The sequence below is a fragment of the Littorina saxatilis genome, linkage group LG16, assembly GCF_037325665.1.
Source record: "Littorina saxatilis isolate snail1 linkage group LG16, US_GU_Lsax_2.0, whole genome shotgun sequence".
NCBI classification, from domain to species: Eukaryota; Metazoa; Mollusca; class Gastropoda; order Littorinimorpha; family Littorinidae; genus Littorina; species Littorina saxatilis.
The window spans coordinates 27,841,627-27,859,930 of record NC_090260.1 but is presented as its reverse complement, the minus strand read 5'-3'; the positions used below and the strand labels follow the sequence as shown (position 1 = coordinate 27,859,930).

General features: G+C 41.4%; 1 protein-coding gene and 1 long non-coding RNA gene across 2 annotated transcripts in view; both read right to left on the bottom strand.

The window, feature by feature from the left end:
- Nucleotides 1–965: 965 nt before the first annotated feature.
- Nucleotides 966–18,304, bottom strand: part of LOC138950740 (uncharacterized) — a 238,231-nt gene continuing 220,892 nt past the window's right edge. The window contains exon 2 of the long non-coding RNA XR_011450774.1: nucleotides 966–2,093. This is a non-coding gene — a long non-coding RNA (uncharacterized lncRNA). The remainder of the gene's footprint in view (nucleotides 2,094–18,304) is intronic.
- Nucleotides 3,154–17,623, bottom strand: LOC138950738 (ras-related protein Rab-11B-like). Its single transcript, XM_070322468.1, has 7 exons — nucleotides 17,586–17,623; nucleotides 15,504–15,855; nucleotides 14,111–14,222; nucleotides 12,523–12,606; nucleotides 11,677–11,870; nucleotides 7,382–7,462; nucleotides 3,154–4,389 (listed from the first exon to the last, which is right to left on the bottom strand). The coding sequence occupies exons 2-7, from the start codon at nucleotides 15,544–15,546 to the stop codon at nucleotides 4,256–4,258; spliced, it is 648 nt and encodes a 215-aa protein (XP_070178569.1). The 5' UTR covers nucleotides 15,547–15,855; nucleotides 17,586–17,623; the 3' UTR covers nucleotides 3,154–4,255.

The window sequence follows — 18,304 nt, the reverse complement described above, 5'->3', positions numbered from 1 at the left end:
CAACGTAGTACAATGTATTACCTTACTGGGAGAATGCAAGTTTCCAGTACAAAGGACTTAACATTTCTTACATACTGCTTGACTAAAATCTTAACAAAAATGGACTATATTCTATACAAGAAACACTTAACAAGGGTAAAAGGAGAAACAGAATCCGTTAGTCGCCTCTTACGACATGCTGGGGAGCATCGGCTAAATTCTTCCCCCTAACCCGCAGGGGGTGTAATGGACAATGATGTTGGGGCTACCAACTGACACTCAGGGTCCCAAAATCAGGAGGACCTTCACAAAGTTATTTTTCACATTGGTTTGATTTACTTTGTAAATTCGCATCGATACAGATCGTTTTCGAAATCTAGCCATGTGTACGTTCTTGTCCATTCTGTATTGAAACTTTAGCACTGAGACGATTATATACAGTCTTAAAATCAGTACCAACGGTACGCATGCAAACGTAGACAGCAAAAGTTTGTCACATGAAGAAAAGTAGTCTTGGAATTTTTCTCGTCGTATTTTTTTCCCACTGACCGTACTGAGCGTATTCTCGACAATCATGCGTACAAAATACGGCGAAATCGTATGGGTTCCCAGGTCTGATTATTTTATCGTTGTTTTTAAGACTTGATTTGACTCAGGTTGGTGTAACAGAGTGTCCAGTTTCGGCCAGATGAGCTGATCTTAATCAGTGGTTCTTATTTTTCACCACATAAATTGATGAAAATGAGCTAGCACGATGACCGCAATTTGTGTCAGTAATTACAGATTATTGCGACATCGTCCAGTATGGATAAACTTGGCTGAATTTAGCTCCACCAGCAACAACACAGGAAAAATGTACGAAGCTCAAATATGAACGCTATACGTATAGCTGAAGTCCTACTTTTAAAACCTTTCAGAAAAACTAGAATCAGCTCAGACGTAAAAATAAAAGCATGCAGACAGAAGATGAACTCTTAAAAAAAACCTGCTTTATATACACAGTTTTCTATCAAAGATGGTCACAACTTTTGCCAAAAATCAAAGTGTCTTGTAATTCAAGTCATCATTGCACTTTATATTTCTGTTACCATCACAACCCCAATTGTGCACAACTCTTGTGCATGCTCTGTTACTGTTATGCTACATGTACATAAGCAAGTGTGATCTTGTTCTTGAAAAAAAAAAACCAAACACACACACACACACACACAAACTTTGCAAATACAGGCACAAATCATTTTGGCAATAGTAAGGCTCATACACACAAACCTGAAGCTTACAACCAATCGATATGAAGTGAGAATGTGTTGAATAAATTGTCCTGCTGCATACCAATACTCTGTACTTCCCAAACGCAAAAGGACAAAATAGAACAAGTGTAGATACTTATGCGAAAGAACCGTTCACAGAAAGAGGGCAGAAACAGAGTCATAACAGCAAAGATGTAATTTGCCTTGCAGAGAATGACCCTCTTTCATACAAATCTTGCAAAGTGTGCGTTGAAATTTTTTACAAAGAATTACAGCCACAACCAACAGCGAAAAACACAGAATGGTAAAAAATATGCGCTAAGGAAACCTACAAGAATGTTCACAAGCGCAGAAAATTTTAAAACTCCAATACAATTTTTACATGCTGGGAAAAAAGATACAAATCCACGTCTAATATGATAATACAACCCTCCCATACCCATAAATATGAAATACCTCTATGAACACAAAACAAGCCGACGGTTCATTAATATGCAAACATGTTCCAATCAGATCATTACCAAACAGTAAGAGATGTTTATGTGAAAAAACACTTCTCTCAAATTGTTTTTACATTCAAGCACAGCAATAGAGATACCACTATAACCACAGATACACCAATGGATGCTACCATGAACGTCGGGTGTACACAGATCTGAAAAAAACCGCACTCATAGACTCTATCTTTCTTTTGAACTTTCTCTCTCTGTTTCTCTGTCTCTGTCTTCTTTCTTTATTTGGTGTTTAACGTCGTTTTCAACCACGAAGGTTATATCGCGATGGGGAAAGGGGGGAGATGGGATAGAGCCACTTGTCAATTGTTTCTTGTTCACAAAAGCACTAATCAAAACTTTGCTCCAGGGGCTTGCAACGTAGTACAATGTATTACCTTACTGGGAGAATGCAAGTTTCCAGTACAAAGGACTTAACATTTCTTACATACTGCTTAACTAAAATCTTTACAAACATTGACTATATTCTATACAAGAAACACTTAAAAAGAGAAACAGAATCCGTTAGTCGCCTCTTACGACATGCTGGGGAGCATCGGGTAAATTCTTCCCCCTAACCCGCGGGGGGTTGTCTCTCTGTCTCTCACACGCACGCACGCATGCAGTCTCTCTCTCTCTCTCTCTCTCTCTCTTTTTCACTTGATTTTTTTCTCCAACACTCTCTCTCTTTTTCACACACACACTGTCACAACACGCACGTACAGCTAAATATTTATGTACGTATCATTCCCTACCTGCTTATTATGACATTCAATACTTTCAACATTAGAATCTTACAAACAATAAATAAAAGCTGAATACAAACTTTGCACAAGTACAGTATAGACTCTAGATTGTAATACCTTTTTTTTTGTCATATCTAAAAGACTACTCAAAACCGAAAAATGCACAAAAAGCGTAAAAATTGTTTTGCAAGGGAGGTAATATACAATTGTTGACGTCATGTTATTCTGCTGCCAGGGTATAAAAGTCCCGAAAGCAGATGTCGATGTAAATGCAAGCGTGAATTTGTGTTATTCATATGACAGATCTTGCCTTCCTCCGTTTTTCTGGACCACAGAAATGTCAAAATATGTGGAAAAAAACCGCATAAAACTGACATACGAGGTTAAGAAAACTAATATTGTGTGTTCGCTCGATCTGCTTATACATATATAATTATATGAGATGTACATGCGCCGTATAGTCACTTTAAGATAGACTCTCAATAATGAATTCTGCTTAGACAAAGGACAGACTACCATACTACATCTTTTTTCATTGTAGTCTAAAATCCTTGTAGAATAAAGGTTGTTGCTGACAACAGTTTTATCAAACTATTCAAAAACGAATTTTGGTGGTCCCTCAACTTCAAATGTAATTCAACAAATTCATTTTACACTACACAGAACTGACAAGGAAAAATACCCCCCCCCCCCCCCCCCAATCCACATTTTTCATTACCTTTGATATTTTTTTTCTGTTACAATATGCACAATATTCTTGTCTAAAGCAGATATTTACACTAAATTAGATCATTGGCTGAGCTATCCCAAACAAACACAAATATTCTGCAAAGAAATTTACATCAAAATCAACGCAGTTACTGAAACAGAAATTCTCCTTAGATGTAAAACTTCATCACAACCATACAGATCTTTTTTCAGAAAGAATGTGCACACACAACGAAAAGATTAAAAAGATGACTAAAAATCAATGAAATAGAAACTCTCAAATTTGACAAGAGAACAAAAGATCTTGCCCTAAAAACACACTCATACAAGATTCTTGGCACAAAAACTAGTGTGTTAAACAACAGACCCAGTTTAGCAAGAACAGTCACCATCCCACGCATTGTTTTCTGTTCTTGCCATCACACATTAAATCCTTAAAAGACCCAAAAAAAGTTTCTCATATAAGTTTACTGCATCAGAGCAACAGCTCTTGTTCAGAAAGCACACATGCAGAAGATTCTGGCAGAAGAATGACGTAATCCTTATAAACCTAGACCTTTCTCCAGCAAAACAAGCCATCGTTTTCTATTCTTTTCAAGAAAAATAATCATTAAAATCAGAAAAATTACTGAAACAAAACCTCTCTTATTTCTACTAATCAAAACCACAGACCTTCTTCAGAAAGCTTGTGTACATACACAATCAAACAATTCTCAACAGAAAAAACCCATGAACATTAGGCCAAACAAAAACATATGTTGGTTTAGGGTAACTCGACCAACTCTATTTTTTTCGGCCGGCCCTAAAATTTTTTGTTCAATTTTTAAAAAAAAAATCCAACAAAAAAACTCTGGCACATTTTGCGAACTATACCGAGACTAAAAACACAAAATGTTTTTAAAAAGCCGACCTACCGACCCTATTTTTTGGGGTCATGTTACCCTAAACCAACATTTATTTTTGTTTGGCCTTACCAAGAAACAAAAACTCCAATTTCACATCATCAGTACCACAGATGTTGTTCAGAAAGCACACACTTGGCAGAGAAATTAGCGTGATCCTCATAAAAGTAGTCCCCAGTTCAGCATGAACAGCCGTTATCCTGTGAGTCGCTCTCTATCTTGGGCGGAAGGTCTGGTCCTTTCAGGTCGTTGTTGTTGGCTGGCTGGGTGTTGGGCGGCTTGCCTTGTTCGTCCACCTGAGTCTTGAAAATATCTGCACACATAGAGAATACCACATGAATTGTTTGTTTGTTCCGGGAACGCAGAAGAAGAAGAAGTTTGTTTGTATGTTTCGTTTATGGGCTGAAACTCCCCAGGCTTTTACGTGTATGACTGTTTTTACCCCGCCATTTAGGCAGCCAAACACCGCTTTCCGGGAAGCATGCTCGGTATTTTCGTGTTTCTATAACCCACCGAACTCTGATATGGATTACAGGATCTTTTCCGTGCGCACTTTGTCTTGTGCTTGCGTGTACACACGAAAGGGGATTAGGCACTAGCAGGTCTGCACATTAGTTGACCTGGGAGATCGGAAAAATCTCCACCCTTAACCCACCAGGTGGCCGCGGCCCGGATTTCAACTCACAACTTCCGATTAGGAGGCCGATGTCTTATCCACTAGACCAATGCGCCCGTCACCACAAGAATGAGTATAAAAAAAAAACCACCATCATTCAACATCTTTCATTTGGAACAACATACAGACTACTTTCTTTTTCACATAATGACTGCTACTCTTTGGTTACATTTACAAGTACGAAAAAACATCTGATATAAGACCCCTGGTTTCCAGAGACATGTATCAAATGAGCTCAGCAGCGCTCACTATAAGCTTCATGCTTTAGGGTCAGATTTACTCTTTAAGACCCTAGTTTTCTACTCTAGACCTCCATTAATAAGGTCTGAGCCTTTGCCTTCAATGAAAGACTCCAGCTCTCTCAATATTTTTCAGATTTTTGACTGTTCAATATGTCTTTCAAGAAAAAACAAACCGAGGCAGACTACTTGTTCTTTTGTCATTGGTGGGCTCTGTCAAAATGTCTACAGCAGTGAAAAAAATCCCATCATGCTCAGATGGCGCACTTTTTGCCATAATTTTGTTCAAGTGTTTTTGTTAAATCGCTAATGGCCCTGTCACACAGCGCTACGTCCTTACCACGACCATGCGGATCACGCCGATCTAAACGAGTTATCAAATCGGGGCATATCGCCATCAAAATCCAGTCACATAAATATGGACGCCGCTTCTACTACGCTGCAAAAGTGTCTGAGAGCGTAGCCAATCGTGGGCCAAACGTGGTAGCATCTCCATGAGCGTGGTTTGGTCGGGGTGGGATACTCTAGGTCGGGAAGCTGCACGCTCTCCCTACGCTTATTTTGAACATGCTCAAAACAAGCGCAGCCCGGTGGTGGAGCAGTACTGTCGTGATGTGTGGGTGTTTATTTTTTTACCATGTGCTCGATTTTGACGACAAGCCCCGATCTGTTAACTTTTTCAGATCGGTTGTCATAAGAACATAGAGCTGTGTGACGGGGACCATAAAAAAAAACTACATAGGGAGAGCGTGCTGCTTCGCGACCAAGCAGATCCACCCCGACCAAACCACGCACATGGAGATCCTCCCACGTTTGGCCCACGATTGGCCACGCTCTCAAACACTTTTGCAGCGTAGTAGAAGCGGCGTCTGTGTGTGACTGGGGTATAAGGAAATGCATGAAGAATGTCGATTCAAACCGGTACGAGGAACACGGTTTAACCGTTATTACGCAATACTGTTGCAGCTCTTGTTCCTAGCACTAAAGATACTTTCCTTCCCTTGTACAGTGTTTTTTTGCTGAATTAATTTCGCAGATTGAAGTGTCAATTACAACATAATTTCAAAGAAAGCAGAGTGCTGAAGATTTGTGGTGTACGTACAAGATCTTATTCCACATGATAGACCTCTGGTGATTTAAAAGATAGTCTATAAGTGAAGGGAGATAATTTGAATGCAGAAAAATAATCAATTCCACAAGACATATCTCTGGCGATTTAAAAGATAGTCTATAAGTGAAGGGAGATAATTTGAATGCAGAAAAATAACTAAGAATGAACGTAGCATGCGTTCAACATTATTTGATTGGGAAATTTGATTATATTATCCGCGGTCCTTTTACTACCTGAAATCAGGTACTTCACACTTGCATTTATCAAAACAAGGCCACTGGTGACGATGCAATCAGCACAAAATTAGACCAAAAAATAACCCTCTTTTTCTTTTGCGTTCATGGGCTGAAGTACATTCTTGTTTTGCACGAGTGTTTTTTCATGAATGACTTATTTTCCCTGCCATTTAGGCAGCCATACTCCATTTTCAGGGGAAGCAGGCACATTATTGTTGTGTTTTAACAACCCACCGAACTCTGACATAGCGGTACATCAACCAGGTCCTGGGACCCACAGTCGTGCCGTACTTCCAACTCCACGGCAACCTTACCTTTCAGCAGGACAACGCTCGCCCCCACACCGCGAGGGCCACCACGGCCTTCCTGCAGCGGAACAACATCAGGGTGATGCCCTGGCCCTCCCTGAGCCCGGATATGAATCCCATTGAACACTAATGGGACATTTTGCAAAGGGAGCTGAATGCCTTCCAACCGAGGCCAACAACCGCACCCCAGTTGGAGCAGGCCATCAGGCAAATCTGGACCACCATCAACATGGCCACTGTCAACCACCTGGTGCGCTCCATGAGAGCAAGATGTCAGGCCCTTGTCAACGCCAATGGGGGACACACGCGTTACTGAGCCTGGCGGTGAGAACTTTCTTTCGGTAACGTTTTTTTGTTAGTGACAATCAAAGAACATTGCCCCAAGATGCTTTGTACCAATTTTCGTGAAATTCGTTCGATTCGATCTTGTCAAAATGAAATACCAAAGAATGAGATGAAATTTATTGAAATTTCAACTTGCGTTTCTTTTGGAGTTCAGTATAGATTACAGAATAATTTCCATGCGTACTTGGTTTGGCGCTTGCGTGTACACTCGAAGGGGGACAAGGCACTAGCAGGTTTGAACATAGGTTGACCTGGGAAACATTTCCACACATAGCTTGGCCGGGATTCGAACACTCAACAACCATCCACATCCGAGGCCGGCATCTTATCCGCTAGGTTATTGCGCCCATCGTGAAAATGATGTACAATGTGAAAGTAAGCCGAACTCACCCACTAATAAATTGTTGAAGGCTTCACCCACGTTCGTAGAATCTAGTGCTGATGTTTCCGTGAAGGAAAAGTTGTTCTTCTCTGCACGAAGACAAGGTACAATAAATTACATTTTGCAGACTTTTTGTGACTAATATACATGCATTTAAATAATTATGAGAAGGACAAGGCTAGGATAGATCAAATGCAAGTAAAATCAAATCAAATCAAAACAACAACAAACAAGAAGGGCAAAGCCCATACGACTCACATGCTTGACCTTGACCTTTACATGACCTTGACCTTCAGGGTCAAGGACAAATAACTAAACCTAGCAATGACATCATACACTAAGAACTGTTTTACACATTTTTCCTACCAAAATACATGTGACCTTGACCCAAGGTCAAGGTCATCCAAGGTCATGCAACACAAAGCTGTTAATTCAAGACATAGGAAGTACAATGGTGCTTATTGGCTCTTTCTACCATGAGATATGGTCACTTTTAGTGGTTCACTACCTTATTTTGGTCACATTTCATAAGGGTCAAAGTGACCTTGACCTTGATCATATGTGACCAAATGTGTCTCATGATGAAAGCATAACATGTGCCCCACATAATTTTTAAGTTTGAAACAGTTATCTTCCATAGTTCAGGGTCAAGGTCACTTCAAAATATGTATACAATCCAACTTTAAAGGACCCTTGCGACCTTGAAGCAAGGTCAACCAAACTGGTGTCCAAAGATAGGGCTTACATTGCCCTGTATAGCATACATAGCTAAGGTTGCCATTCTTGATAACTTCAGAAAAAAATGCGAAAATGTGAAAAATGGTCGTTTTTAAGACAACAATTACGGCCCCTGTGACCTTGAACTTGAAGTGAGGTCAAGTTGCCGCACATGTTTTTTGAGATCTTGTAACCATACACCATCAGGCCACATCAGGTGTTGATAGACTTAATAGTGTCCAAGAAATATCCAACGTTAAAGTTTTCCGGACGGACGGACGGACGACTCGGGTGAGTACATAGACTCACTTTTGCTTCGCATGTGAGTCAAAAACTGGTTAAAAAATGAATTACTCGTTGCATTTCCTATTGAATAAAGAGGAACTACTCAACCATGAATAGAATGAAGTTGGTGTCACACAGGCCATTCTATCGTGAGATTTGTTCCTGAGATCCAATCAGGAGCCAATTGCTGATTAACTCGTAGGCCATTGACCCGTCACACGATGAACGATTGACGAACAATAACTCTACGTGAGCGGGACGCAAGTGACGTATCACAGTGAACACGGCAAACGCGCTGCGCGAGAGCGGGCGCTGTTGGAGAAGCGAGTTCTGCTAATGTTCGAACATCGCTCTACCCTTTCTGAAAAAATTACCTTTCAGCATTATGCCTTTGCGAGAAAGTAAGTTTCCAGACAGTTGCAACTGACAAATCCCGACCGCTGTACACGCCTAAATCGTCTCCTTAATATCTGAGTAAGAAACTTTTCTTCCATAAAGATTTGAATCAACAAGGGTCCACTGCTGTTTGCCATTTATTCAAATCACGGCGTGAAGGCCGCAACGGCGCGTTCTGATTGGCTCTGCGCTACGACTGCCCTATGACAGTCTCGCGGGGATAGAATAAGTTCTATAACCCAAAGCTACGAGGGAATCTCATGCGACAGACTCGCAGCTTTGTCTTAGCTCTTTCCTACGATTCAGTCGGCCGTCTGACTGTGCAAATCTTAGGAAAATCGCAGTGTGTGACTGCCCTATTAGAAGACAGATAAAATGCAAGTGTGTATTACCCCCAAAAAGTCAACAAAATGTGTTGGACAATTAAATTCCTTTGCTTTTCAACATAAAAAGGAAATACTCAAACATGAGGAGGAGAAGGGAATATACTAAAGATAAGTTGAGTGCCTTAAAAATAAAAAAGCCCCACAAAAAAACATTAATTTTGTTTTGCTTTTTAAACTGATCAAAAAAAGAAACACTCAAACTTGAGTAATATGAGAGGGTAAATAAGATTAAATGCAAGTGGAATGACATGAACAAAAAAAATGGTTCAAACTATGGGGACCAAAATAAGAATGATACAAAGAACCCTAGAATCAGAGAGACAGGCAAACTGCATAAAGGGAGATAACCAGCACTTTTGCAGTGGAGAAGCTTTTATGGGAGCTATTGTATCAACTATCTATAAGTATAACCAGGTCACAAATTTCAAAGGCCATCTGGTAAATAAAGGTTTGTTTGTTTGTTTGCTTAACGCCCAGCCGACCACGAAGGGCCATATCAGGGCGGTGCTGCTTTGACATATAACGTGCGCCACACACAAGACGGAAGTCGCAGCACAGGCTTCATGTCTCACCCAGTCACATTATTCTGACACCGAACCAACCAGTCCTAGCACTAACCCCATAATGCCAGCCGCCAGGCGGAGCAGCCACTAGATTGCCAATTTGAAAGTTTTAGGTATGACCCAGCCGGGGTTCGAACCCACGACCTCCCGATCACGGGGCGGACGCCTTGCCACAAGACCAACCTTGCCGGTTTTTCTGGGAGCTATTGTATCAACTATCTATAACAGTATAAGTATAACCAGGTCACAAATTTCAAAGGCCATCTGGTAAATAAAGGTAAGGTACAGTGGAACCCCCCTTTTAAGACCCCCCAATTTAAGACTCCCTCCTTTTTAAGACCTTGTTTTCTCAGACTTTCTGTTCATAACCTCTGTAAAATTACCCCCATTTTAAGACTCCCTCCTTTTTAAGACCTTGTTTTCTCAGACTTTCTGTTCATAACCTCTGTAAAATTACCCCCATTTTAAGACTCCCTCCTTTTTAAGACCTTGTTTTCTCAGACTTTCTGTTCATAACCTCTGCAAAATTACCCCCATTTTAAGACTCCCTCCTTTTTAAGACTCAATTTTCTCAGATTTATGGAGGTCTTAAAAGGGGGGTTCCACTGTATCATATACTCCTGTGAGGTTATCCTCATAGAAATGAGGGCTGTTTTCTCCCTGGGGATTGTGAGCTGCTATACAGTACGGACATACCAAACTTTCCTGCATATATGTGTTCATGTTTCCAAGCCCTGATACTTTAGCTGAGAATTTGGGATCTTTAACATTCGCATGCGTTACCATGTGGGTACATGTATTTGCATAACAAGGAGAGTCTGCACAAAGCTGACTCGAAGAAATCCCTTGTCGAACCTGGGATTCCAACTCACGCTGATAACAACAAATTGGTTTCAAAGCCCCCCATTCTTCTTCATTTTCTTCTTTCATCCATGGGCTAGAACTCCCTCGTACACTTGTGGTTTTTTTTTATGTGTATGACCCTTTTTACCCCGCCATTAAGGTGTTACTAAAACCCACCGAACTCTGACATGGATTAAAGGATCTTTTCCATGCGTGCTCGCGGGATCACGTGCTTAGTACTTTCGTTTGCCAAAGTCTCATCAGAATTCAAAGTGGGTTTGTGCAATTTTTTAATGGAAAAATGTATCGAAAGCAACCTTTGAAGAAGTTTCATGGCGGCAGACTCAGGCTGGCACAAAGATAAGGGAGAGGCAGAGCCAGTCACAATAGTGTTAAAGGGGACCCGTGAGGGGAGGGGGGATGGGGATCAATCAATCAATCAATCAATCAATCAATCAATATGAGGCTTATATCGCTCGTATTCCGTGGGTACAGTTCTAAGCGCAGGGATTTTTATTTTTTATTTTTTTTATTTTATGCAATTTATATTGCGCACATATTCAAGGCGCAGGGATTGATTTATGCTGTGTGAGATGGAATTTGTTTACACAATACATCACGCATTCACATCGGCCAGCAGATCGCAGCCATTTCGGCGCATATCCTACTTTTCACGGCCTATTATTCCAAGTCACACGGGTATTTTGGTGGACATTTTTATCTATGCCTAATACAATTTTGTCAGGAAAGACCCTTTTGTCAATCGTGGGATCTTTAACGTGTACACCCCAATGTAGTGTACACGAAGGGGCCTTGGTTTTTCGTCTCATCCGAAAGACTAGCACTTGAACCCACTACCTAGGTTAGGAAAGGGGGGAGAAAATTGCTTACGCCCTGACCCAGGGTCGAACTCGCAACCTCTCGCTTCCGAGCGCAAGTGCGTTTACCACTCGGCCACCCAGTGGGGATTGACTGTAATCAACTGAGATTTCTCCCCACCCCACACATACAACAACAAGCTGGTTTCAAAACCTGTGTCACTACCGACTGAGCTTTCCCCCCGCCCCATTCTGAAAACCAAGGAGAAGAAAGCTCCAGCAACGAGTGCCATACCAGCCAGCGCTCTGCCGTCGTCCATAGTGATGGCGCGGAGGTGCTTGAGGTCGGTCTTGTTGCCCACCAGCATGATGCGAGCCGAGCTCTCCGCGTGTTCCTTCAGCTCCTCCAGCCACTTGTCCAGGTTGTGGAACGTCTGTGACTTGGTGATGTCGTACACCACCAGTGCCCCCACTGCCCCTCGGTAATATCTGAACAATATTACAATTTAAACAGTTTAAATTTAAACACAGTGGAACACCCTTTTAAGATCGCCCAATGTAAAACTTCCTCTCCATGAAGACCCTTTTTCCTGATTGTCTGACAACAACAAAAAAGCACTTAAAACAAGAAATTCCTCCGAGGTAGGAAAAACACCCCCGTTGGTCAAAGGGAAATAACCATTCTCACTGCCACCAACTGAGAAGGTTATTTCCCTTTGACCATTAATATGTCCCTCTATAAGTCCTTGTAGAATCTTAATCCACCAATAACTCCCTAACCATGTGTTTGACTGGTCCCAATTTTTGTAAGGACCGTCTCAGGAATGTATAGAACCTGTTCACCAAGTTTGGTGACGATCGGTCCGTTCATTCTTGAGATCTATATGCGAACACAAACACACAAACAAACAAACAAACACATCGACCGAAACCTATACACACCCCTATACCGGGGGTGTAAAAACAACAACAACAAAAAAAGGATGAAAGAAGCTTGTTCATAGCAATGCTTGTCTTTCACCGTTTCAGGTGCCAGGAGATTGGTTCCGCATACCTGTCACTCTATTGCGCATGTCATATGCAATCAGAGTGCTTACCTCCCTTTGCTTCTCAGATCAACGAAACAACGACAATGACTCACACACTGGTGATGGCTCTGTACCGCTCCTGACCGGCCGTGTCCCAGATCTGAGCTCTCACCATCTTCCCCTTGATGTTCACATTCCTGAAACAGTCAGTTTGAGTATCAAATCTTACAAATTTCAATATGAATTCAGTGAAAAAATGTGTACCAATATTATTTTTAACGCAGCAAAATGTGTCATTGGAATATATATATATGTACTGGCGACCACCTTGATAACGAACACCTGCCCCAAATGACCACTCAAAGGATTCCTGACAAGGTGGTTTTTTTGCTATATGATTCACCTTTCCACAGTGCCTTGTCTATAGTATAACGTCCACTTTTAATTGGTCCCATTGGTGGTCATTATCGACAGGTTTAATTGCCATGTTTCCATGACTTCAACTTTTGCCAATCAACGATCAAACAAAATATACATGAAAACAAATAAACAATGCATAGAAACCCCCCCCCCCCCCCCCCTCATTTTCTCTAATACGTCACATGTAAATCTGTCATACACGAGCATGAAGCAGATAACAAATATAATTCCACATCACCATCTCCCAGTTGTCCCCGCCCACTAAAAAGTATTGACGACAAACTATTCCCCCCCCCCCCCCCCCCCCCCCCCCCTCAAATGAAGCGGATATCAAATTACGTTTAATAAGCACAGCTTCCTACAAACCCCCACCACACCCACCACCCCCCCCCCCCCCCCCCCTGTGCACGACCATAACCCCTAAAGTTCATGCCCCCACTCCCTGGCTTTTTCTTTTCTTTTGAAGGAAGCTAAAGTGTGCAATCTGATGCCATCCAAGCTTCGAATTTGCTATTGTACCTTGTTAACTAATAATGTGAATGTGTGTGTGTGTCAGTTTGTGTTTCTGAGTAAGCAATAGATGGGAGAAGGATGGCACAGTGGTACAAAATCTCTATTCGCTCTTTTACTCCCTGAAGAGAATTCTGATGGGTTACAAGTGCAGCGCATTAGTAAACTGAACCCTGATTCAGTTATACAGATATATATATTAAAAGATCTCTCTGTTCTGAAACACACTCCACTCCACTTCCACCGACCCTAGTCTCAGTATTTCTTACTGTACCAATGGTTTGTTTGTTTGTTTGCTTAACGCCCAGCCGACCACAAAGGGGCACATCAGGGCGGTGCTGCTTTGACATTAACGTACGCCACACACAAGACAGAAGTCGCAGCACAGGCTTCATGTCTCTCCCAGTCATATTATTCCGACACCGGACCAACCAGTCCTAGTACTAACCCCATAATGCCAGACGCCAGGCGGAGCAGCCACTAGATTGCCAATTTTAAGGTCTTAGGTATGACCCGGCCGGGGTTCGAACCCACGACCTCCCGATTACGGGGCGGACGCCTTACCACTAGGCCAACCGTGCCGGTACACCAATGGTGATCTCACACGGACTTAATTTAAGTTAATAGTGTCAAACACACTTATCCACCAGCCCTCGCTGTCCTTTTTTTACTGTACCTTGTAGATGGTGCTCTTAGAGTCACGATTTAGTGTCAAACACACTTACTAAGTTAATGTGTCCTACCAGCCCTCGCAGTGCTTTTTCACTGTACCTTGTGGCAAACTCCACACCGATGGTGCTCTTGCTCTCTGCGTTGAACTCATTTCGAGTGAAGCGTGACAAGAGGTTGGTCTTCCCTACTCCGGAGTCACCCACTAGCACCACTGCACACAATGACGAGTAAAGATTGAAGTCAAAATAGTACAAATCATAGTGAAGTTCACATTCAGTGATTCACATTATTCAACCTCAGGTTGTTCAATTTATTCTCTAATTTATTTAATTAATTAATTATAGTGAAATGTAAGGTCTCTATTCGCTCTTTGACTCCCTGAAGAGAATTCTGATGGGTTACAAGTGCAGCGCATTAGTAAACTGAACCCTGATTCAGTTATACAGATATATATTATATTAAACATCTTCTCTCTGTTCTGAAACACACTCCACTCCACTTCTTAAGGTCTCTATTCGCTCTTTGACTCCCTGAAGAGAATTCTTAATAAATTAATTAATTATAAACAAACAAGCCACACACACAGACACATAACATGCATGCAATATATGATATGACTCAGAATTTATTATGACTCTTTATGGGTCTGCACACACACACACACACACACACACACACACACACACACACACACACACACACACACACACACACACCCAGTGACACACACACACAAACACAAGCGTGCACACACACATGTATGCGCGCACATGCACTCCATACACGCCCACATATACCGTGACACACACAAAAACACACACACACTACAATCAAAGTTGTAGGAGTAGGAGTACAAAAGACAGACATAAGACAAACAATTTACCAACACATTTTCTTAAACTAAAACTAAAACAACAAGAGTGCATGCAAACTGCAATCACAATTTTTGTATTTAAGAATGTACGTGATGTTCCCTGAGTGTATGCATACTGTGTGTATTGGCATGCTATGCATAAACTTGTGACGAAGAGACAACAACAACAACTGTAAAAGATTTTGTTTGTTTGTTTGTTTGCTTAACGCCCAGCCGACCACGAAGGGCCATATCAGGGCGGTGCTGCTTTGACATTTAACGTGCGCCACACACAAGACAGAAGTCGCAGCACAGGCTTCATGTCTCACCCAGTCACATTATTCTGACACCGGACCAACCAGTCCCAGCACTAACCCCATAATGCCAGACGCCAGGCGGAGCAGCCACTAGATTGCCAATTTTAAAGTCTTAGGTATGACCCGGCCGGGGTTCGAACCCACGACCTCCCGATCACGTGGCGGACGCCTTACCACCAGGCCAACTGTGCCGGTACTGTAAAAGATGGACACAGACTCACTAAGATGTCCAGGAAATGGGACACTAGTAAGCGATAGAAAATAGACAACACGAAAGACTTACTCATGAAACTGAATCAGAAATGACAGGCTAATGACTCACCCTTCCAAATATAATCATACTGGTCATCGACGTTACTGGCCATGATGTCGCTGATTCCTGCGGAGTGATTCACTCAAAGCACTTGGCAGAACTAAAAAACTGTATCACAAACTGGACCTTAGAATAATCACTTGGATCCACTGATCCAGGAACAAAATATCTTTGTTGTGAAGACCACTTGCACTGAATCCAAAAATAGCTGTGGAATTATTTCAGCCCTTTGCACAGTCAGCGAGTCACTGAGGTTGTCTTAAATACGGAAGAACTGGGTACCAATGGACGGAAGGACACTGTTGTCACATTTCTGAGGGCTTTTGCATCTCCATCAGAAATTCCAGCGAGAGTTGTGGCTCTGGAACAGAAAAGACAGGCTCTTATACAAGTTTGTTTACTGCACTATCCTCCCAAGACAAAATATGGCTGCCTATTAGTATTATAGTATATAACGGCAGTGATTGAAAACAATTTTTTTACAAAACCACATAGACAGTGGTGTTAAGGCCAAAAAAAAAAAGTCTGTTTACGGTAACATAGGCAAAAAAAATAAGGTCGGTAGGTCGGGATTTTTATTTTTTTATATTTTTTTCTCTCCAAAAAACCATATTTTTAAGTTATTTTGCCCAAAAACAGAGACTTTTTAAAATTTTTTTTCCCCCAAATGCCAAAAAAAAGTCTAGGGTCGCGCGAAAAAATAGGGTCGGTCGGGATACCGTAAACAGACTATTTTTGTGTGTGTGCCTAAGACTGGTGCACTCTACAACATTACTACACTGAAATATCTACAGTGAGAAGGAATGAAACTGTTATTGTTAAAGTTTTCAAAAAATGAACAGATCTGTTAATTATCATATTTGGTGAATGTCTTTTTAAAATGTATGATATCAGAACCGATGAATGCCATTTAAAAAGAAAAACAAAGATCTGCAGCCACTTCTGAACATAAACAATAACTGATGAAAGTCTTTTCCAAACACACTAGGAAGAGTTTGCAAGATCAATCTGCACGACTATAAGCTTCAAGATGAAAAAGTGCTATAAATAAACAAGTTCCATACTGGTTCTTCTGCAAACTGGTTCAACAACTGAAGCAATTATGTGAGAAACATTAACGTCGGAGTAACGATGATTGCTTTCACATAAATTGAGAATGTGCATGCGAACAAGAACCCTCTCCAAACCCACAAAAACACACTCAAAATGGGCTTGTGACAATCATTTGAGTGCTTAGTTCGTCCCTCGATCATCTTTACTTTTTTTTTAATCAGTATCTTAGTATTCTTACTCATACAAATGCACATTTTAGCACCATACGCTTTCTGACTGGTTTAAGGATAACTGAGCTATATTCATGATATGACTTCAGATTAGATGATTACCAGAGACTGTGCTGCTAATTTTGACCAAATGCTGACTTACTTACTTACTACTACTCTAGTACTAGTTGTAGTACTACAGACAGCACCTGCCACCATCAATATCTGGTTTTCAAACAACGTGATCATGCAGTATCAAACTTCTGGTTTTTACAACCCAGCAATGAAATTACAAAGTGTCACTGTCAGCTGCAGTATCTGTCCAAGAGTATACATATGAGAAAGAAACCTGGAAACATTTTCTCACCTTAGAGTTTGGAAACCTGTCTATGTATGACAACAAATCTAAATGAGTACTAAATCTGTCAAAAACATGTCAAATCAGAATTTTCATGAACAGAAGAAAAACGTTCAGCTTGCCTTAGTTAACTTGACGAAGTAACTTCTGATCACAAAATCATGTGTGCAACACTTCAACAGTAACTCAACCGAAGCTGGGATTAAGAAGTCAGTACGTGCGACAGATTTTACAGCTAATAAACTTCACACACTAAAAGTGACAGTGACAGTCAACAATGACTATCCAAACAGGCAAGATTTTCGTATAATGTGAGCAAATGTCGACACTTTGCACCAAATAACGCTCGGAATCGTAAACATGAGTGTTCGGAAAGCCTTTATACAGGCAGATAATGATATGAACTTGTTTACATTTGGTGTTCATCAGCAAATTACTTACACAGAATGCTAAATTTGTCAAATAACTCACCAGCCAATCTGTCAAGAATGATAAACCGGAAGTGCACGATCATAACATTGACACTTCCTGTAATGTCGGAGTGGCTCTGAAACCGACAAGTCGGATACGGAGCCCCCATGCTCGGGATCCGGCAGAACTGTCTCTGTGCACGTTTTCGAATGAATCGAATTTAGGTGTGAAATCGAATTTCACCACGAATGTGCTTCACTTGCAAGAAGCTGACATGTCTTTGTCTCTCAGATAATTGTAGCTTCCAGACTGCCAACCAGTTTTGCTTTCGTGTTTGGTATGATAGACACTGACATGATAAAGATATGCAACTGAACTGGCACACACACACTGACACACACACACACACACATACACACGCACAAACACACATACACACGCACAAACACACCCACCCACACAAGCATACGCGCAGGATCACACAAAGAAATACACAGGCCCACACCCACCCGCACACACCGTCACTGACACACACACACACACACACACACTCCACACACACACTGACACACATACACGGGCTCGCGCGCACCCATACACACAAATAAACACTGATACATAATTTAATTGGTTGAAAACAATTTGTTTTTGTATCATGTTACATGTACATGAAACCCACATTCATTGTATTGAAAATAAGAGCAACTTGTACAGCTTACAAGTGTACGTGTGCTGAAAACAGAATTATCACCGGTGATACAATTTAATAAGCAATTTAG

Coding starts and splice junctions, on each gene's coding strand:
- LOC138950738 (XM_070322468.1), bottom strand. CDS start 15,546: ATGGCCAGTAACGTCGATGACCAGTATGATTATATTTGGAAGG. Junction 12,607..14,110: donor GGTGTGGAGTTTGCCACAAG/GTACAGTGAAAA, acceptor TGACTGTTTCAG/GAATGTGAACATCAAGGGGA. Junction 4,390..7,381: donor CTTCAACAATTTATTAGTGG/GTGAGTTCGGCT, acceptor CTATGTGTGCAG/ATATTTTCAAGACTCAGGTG.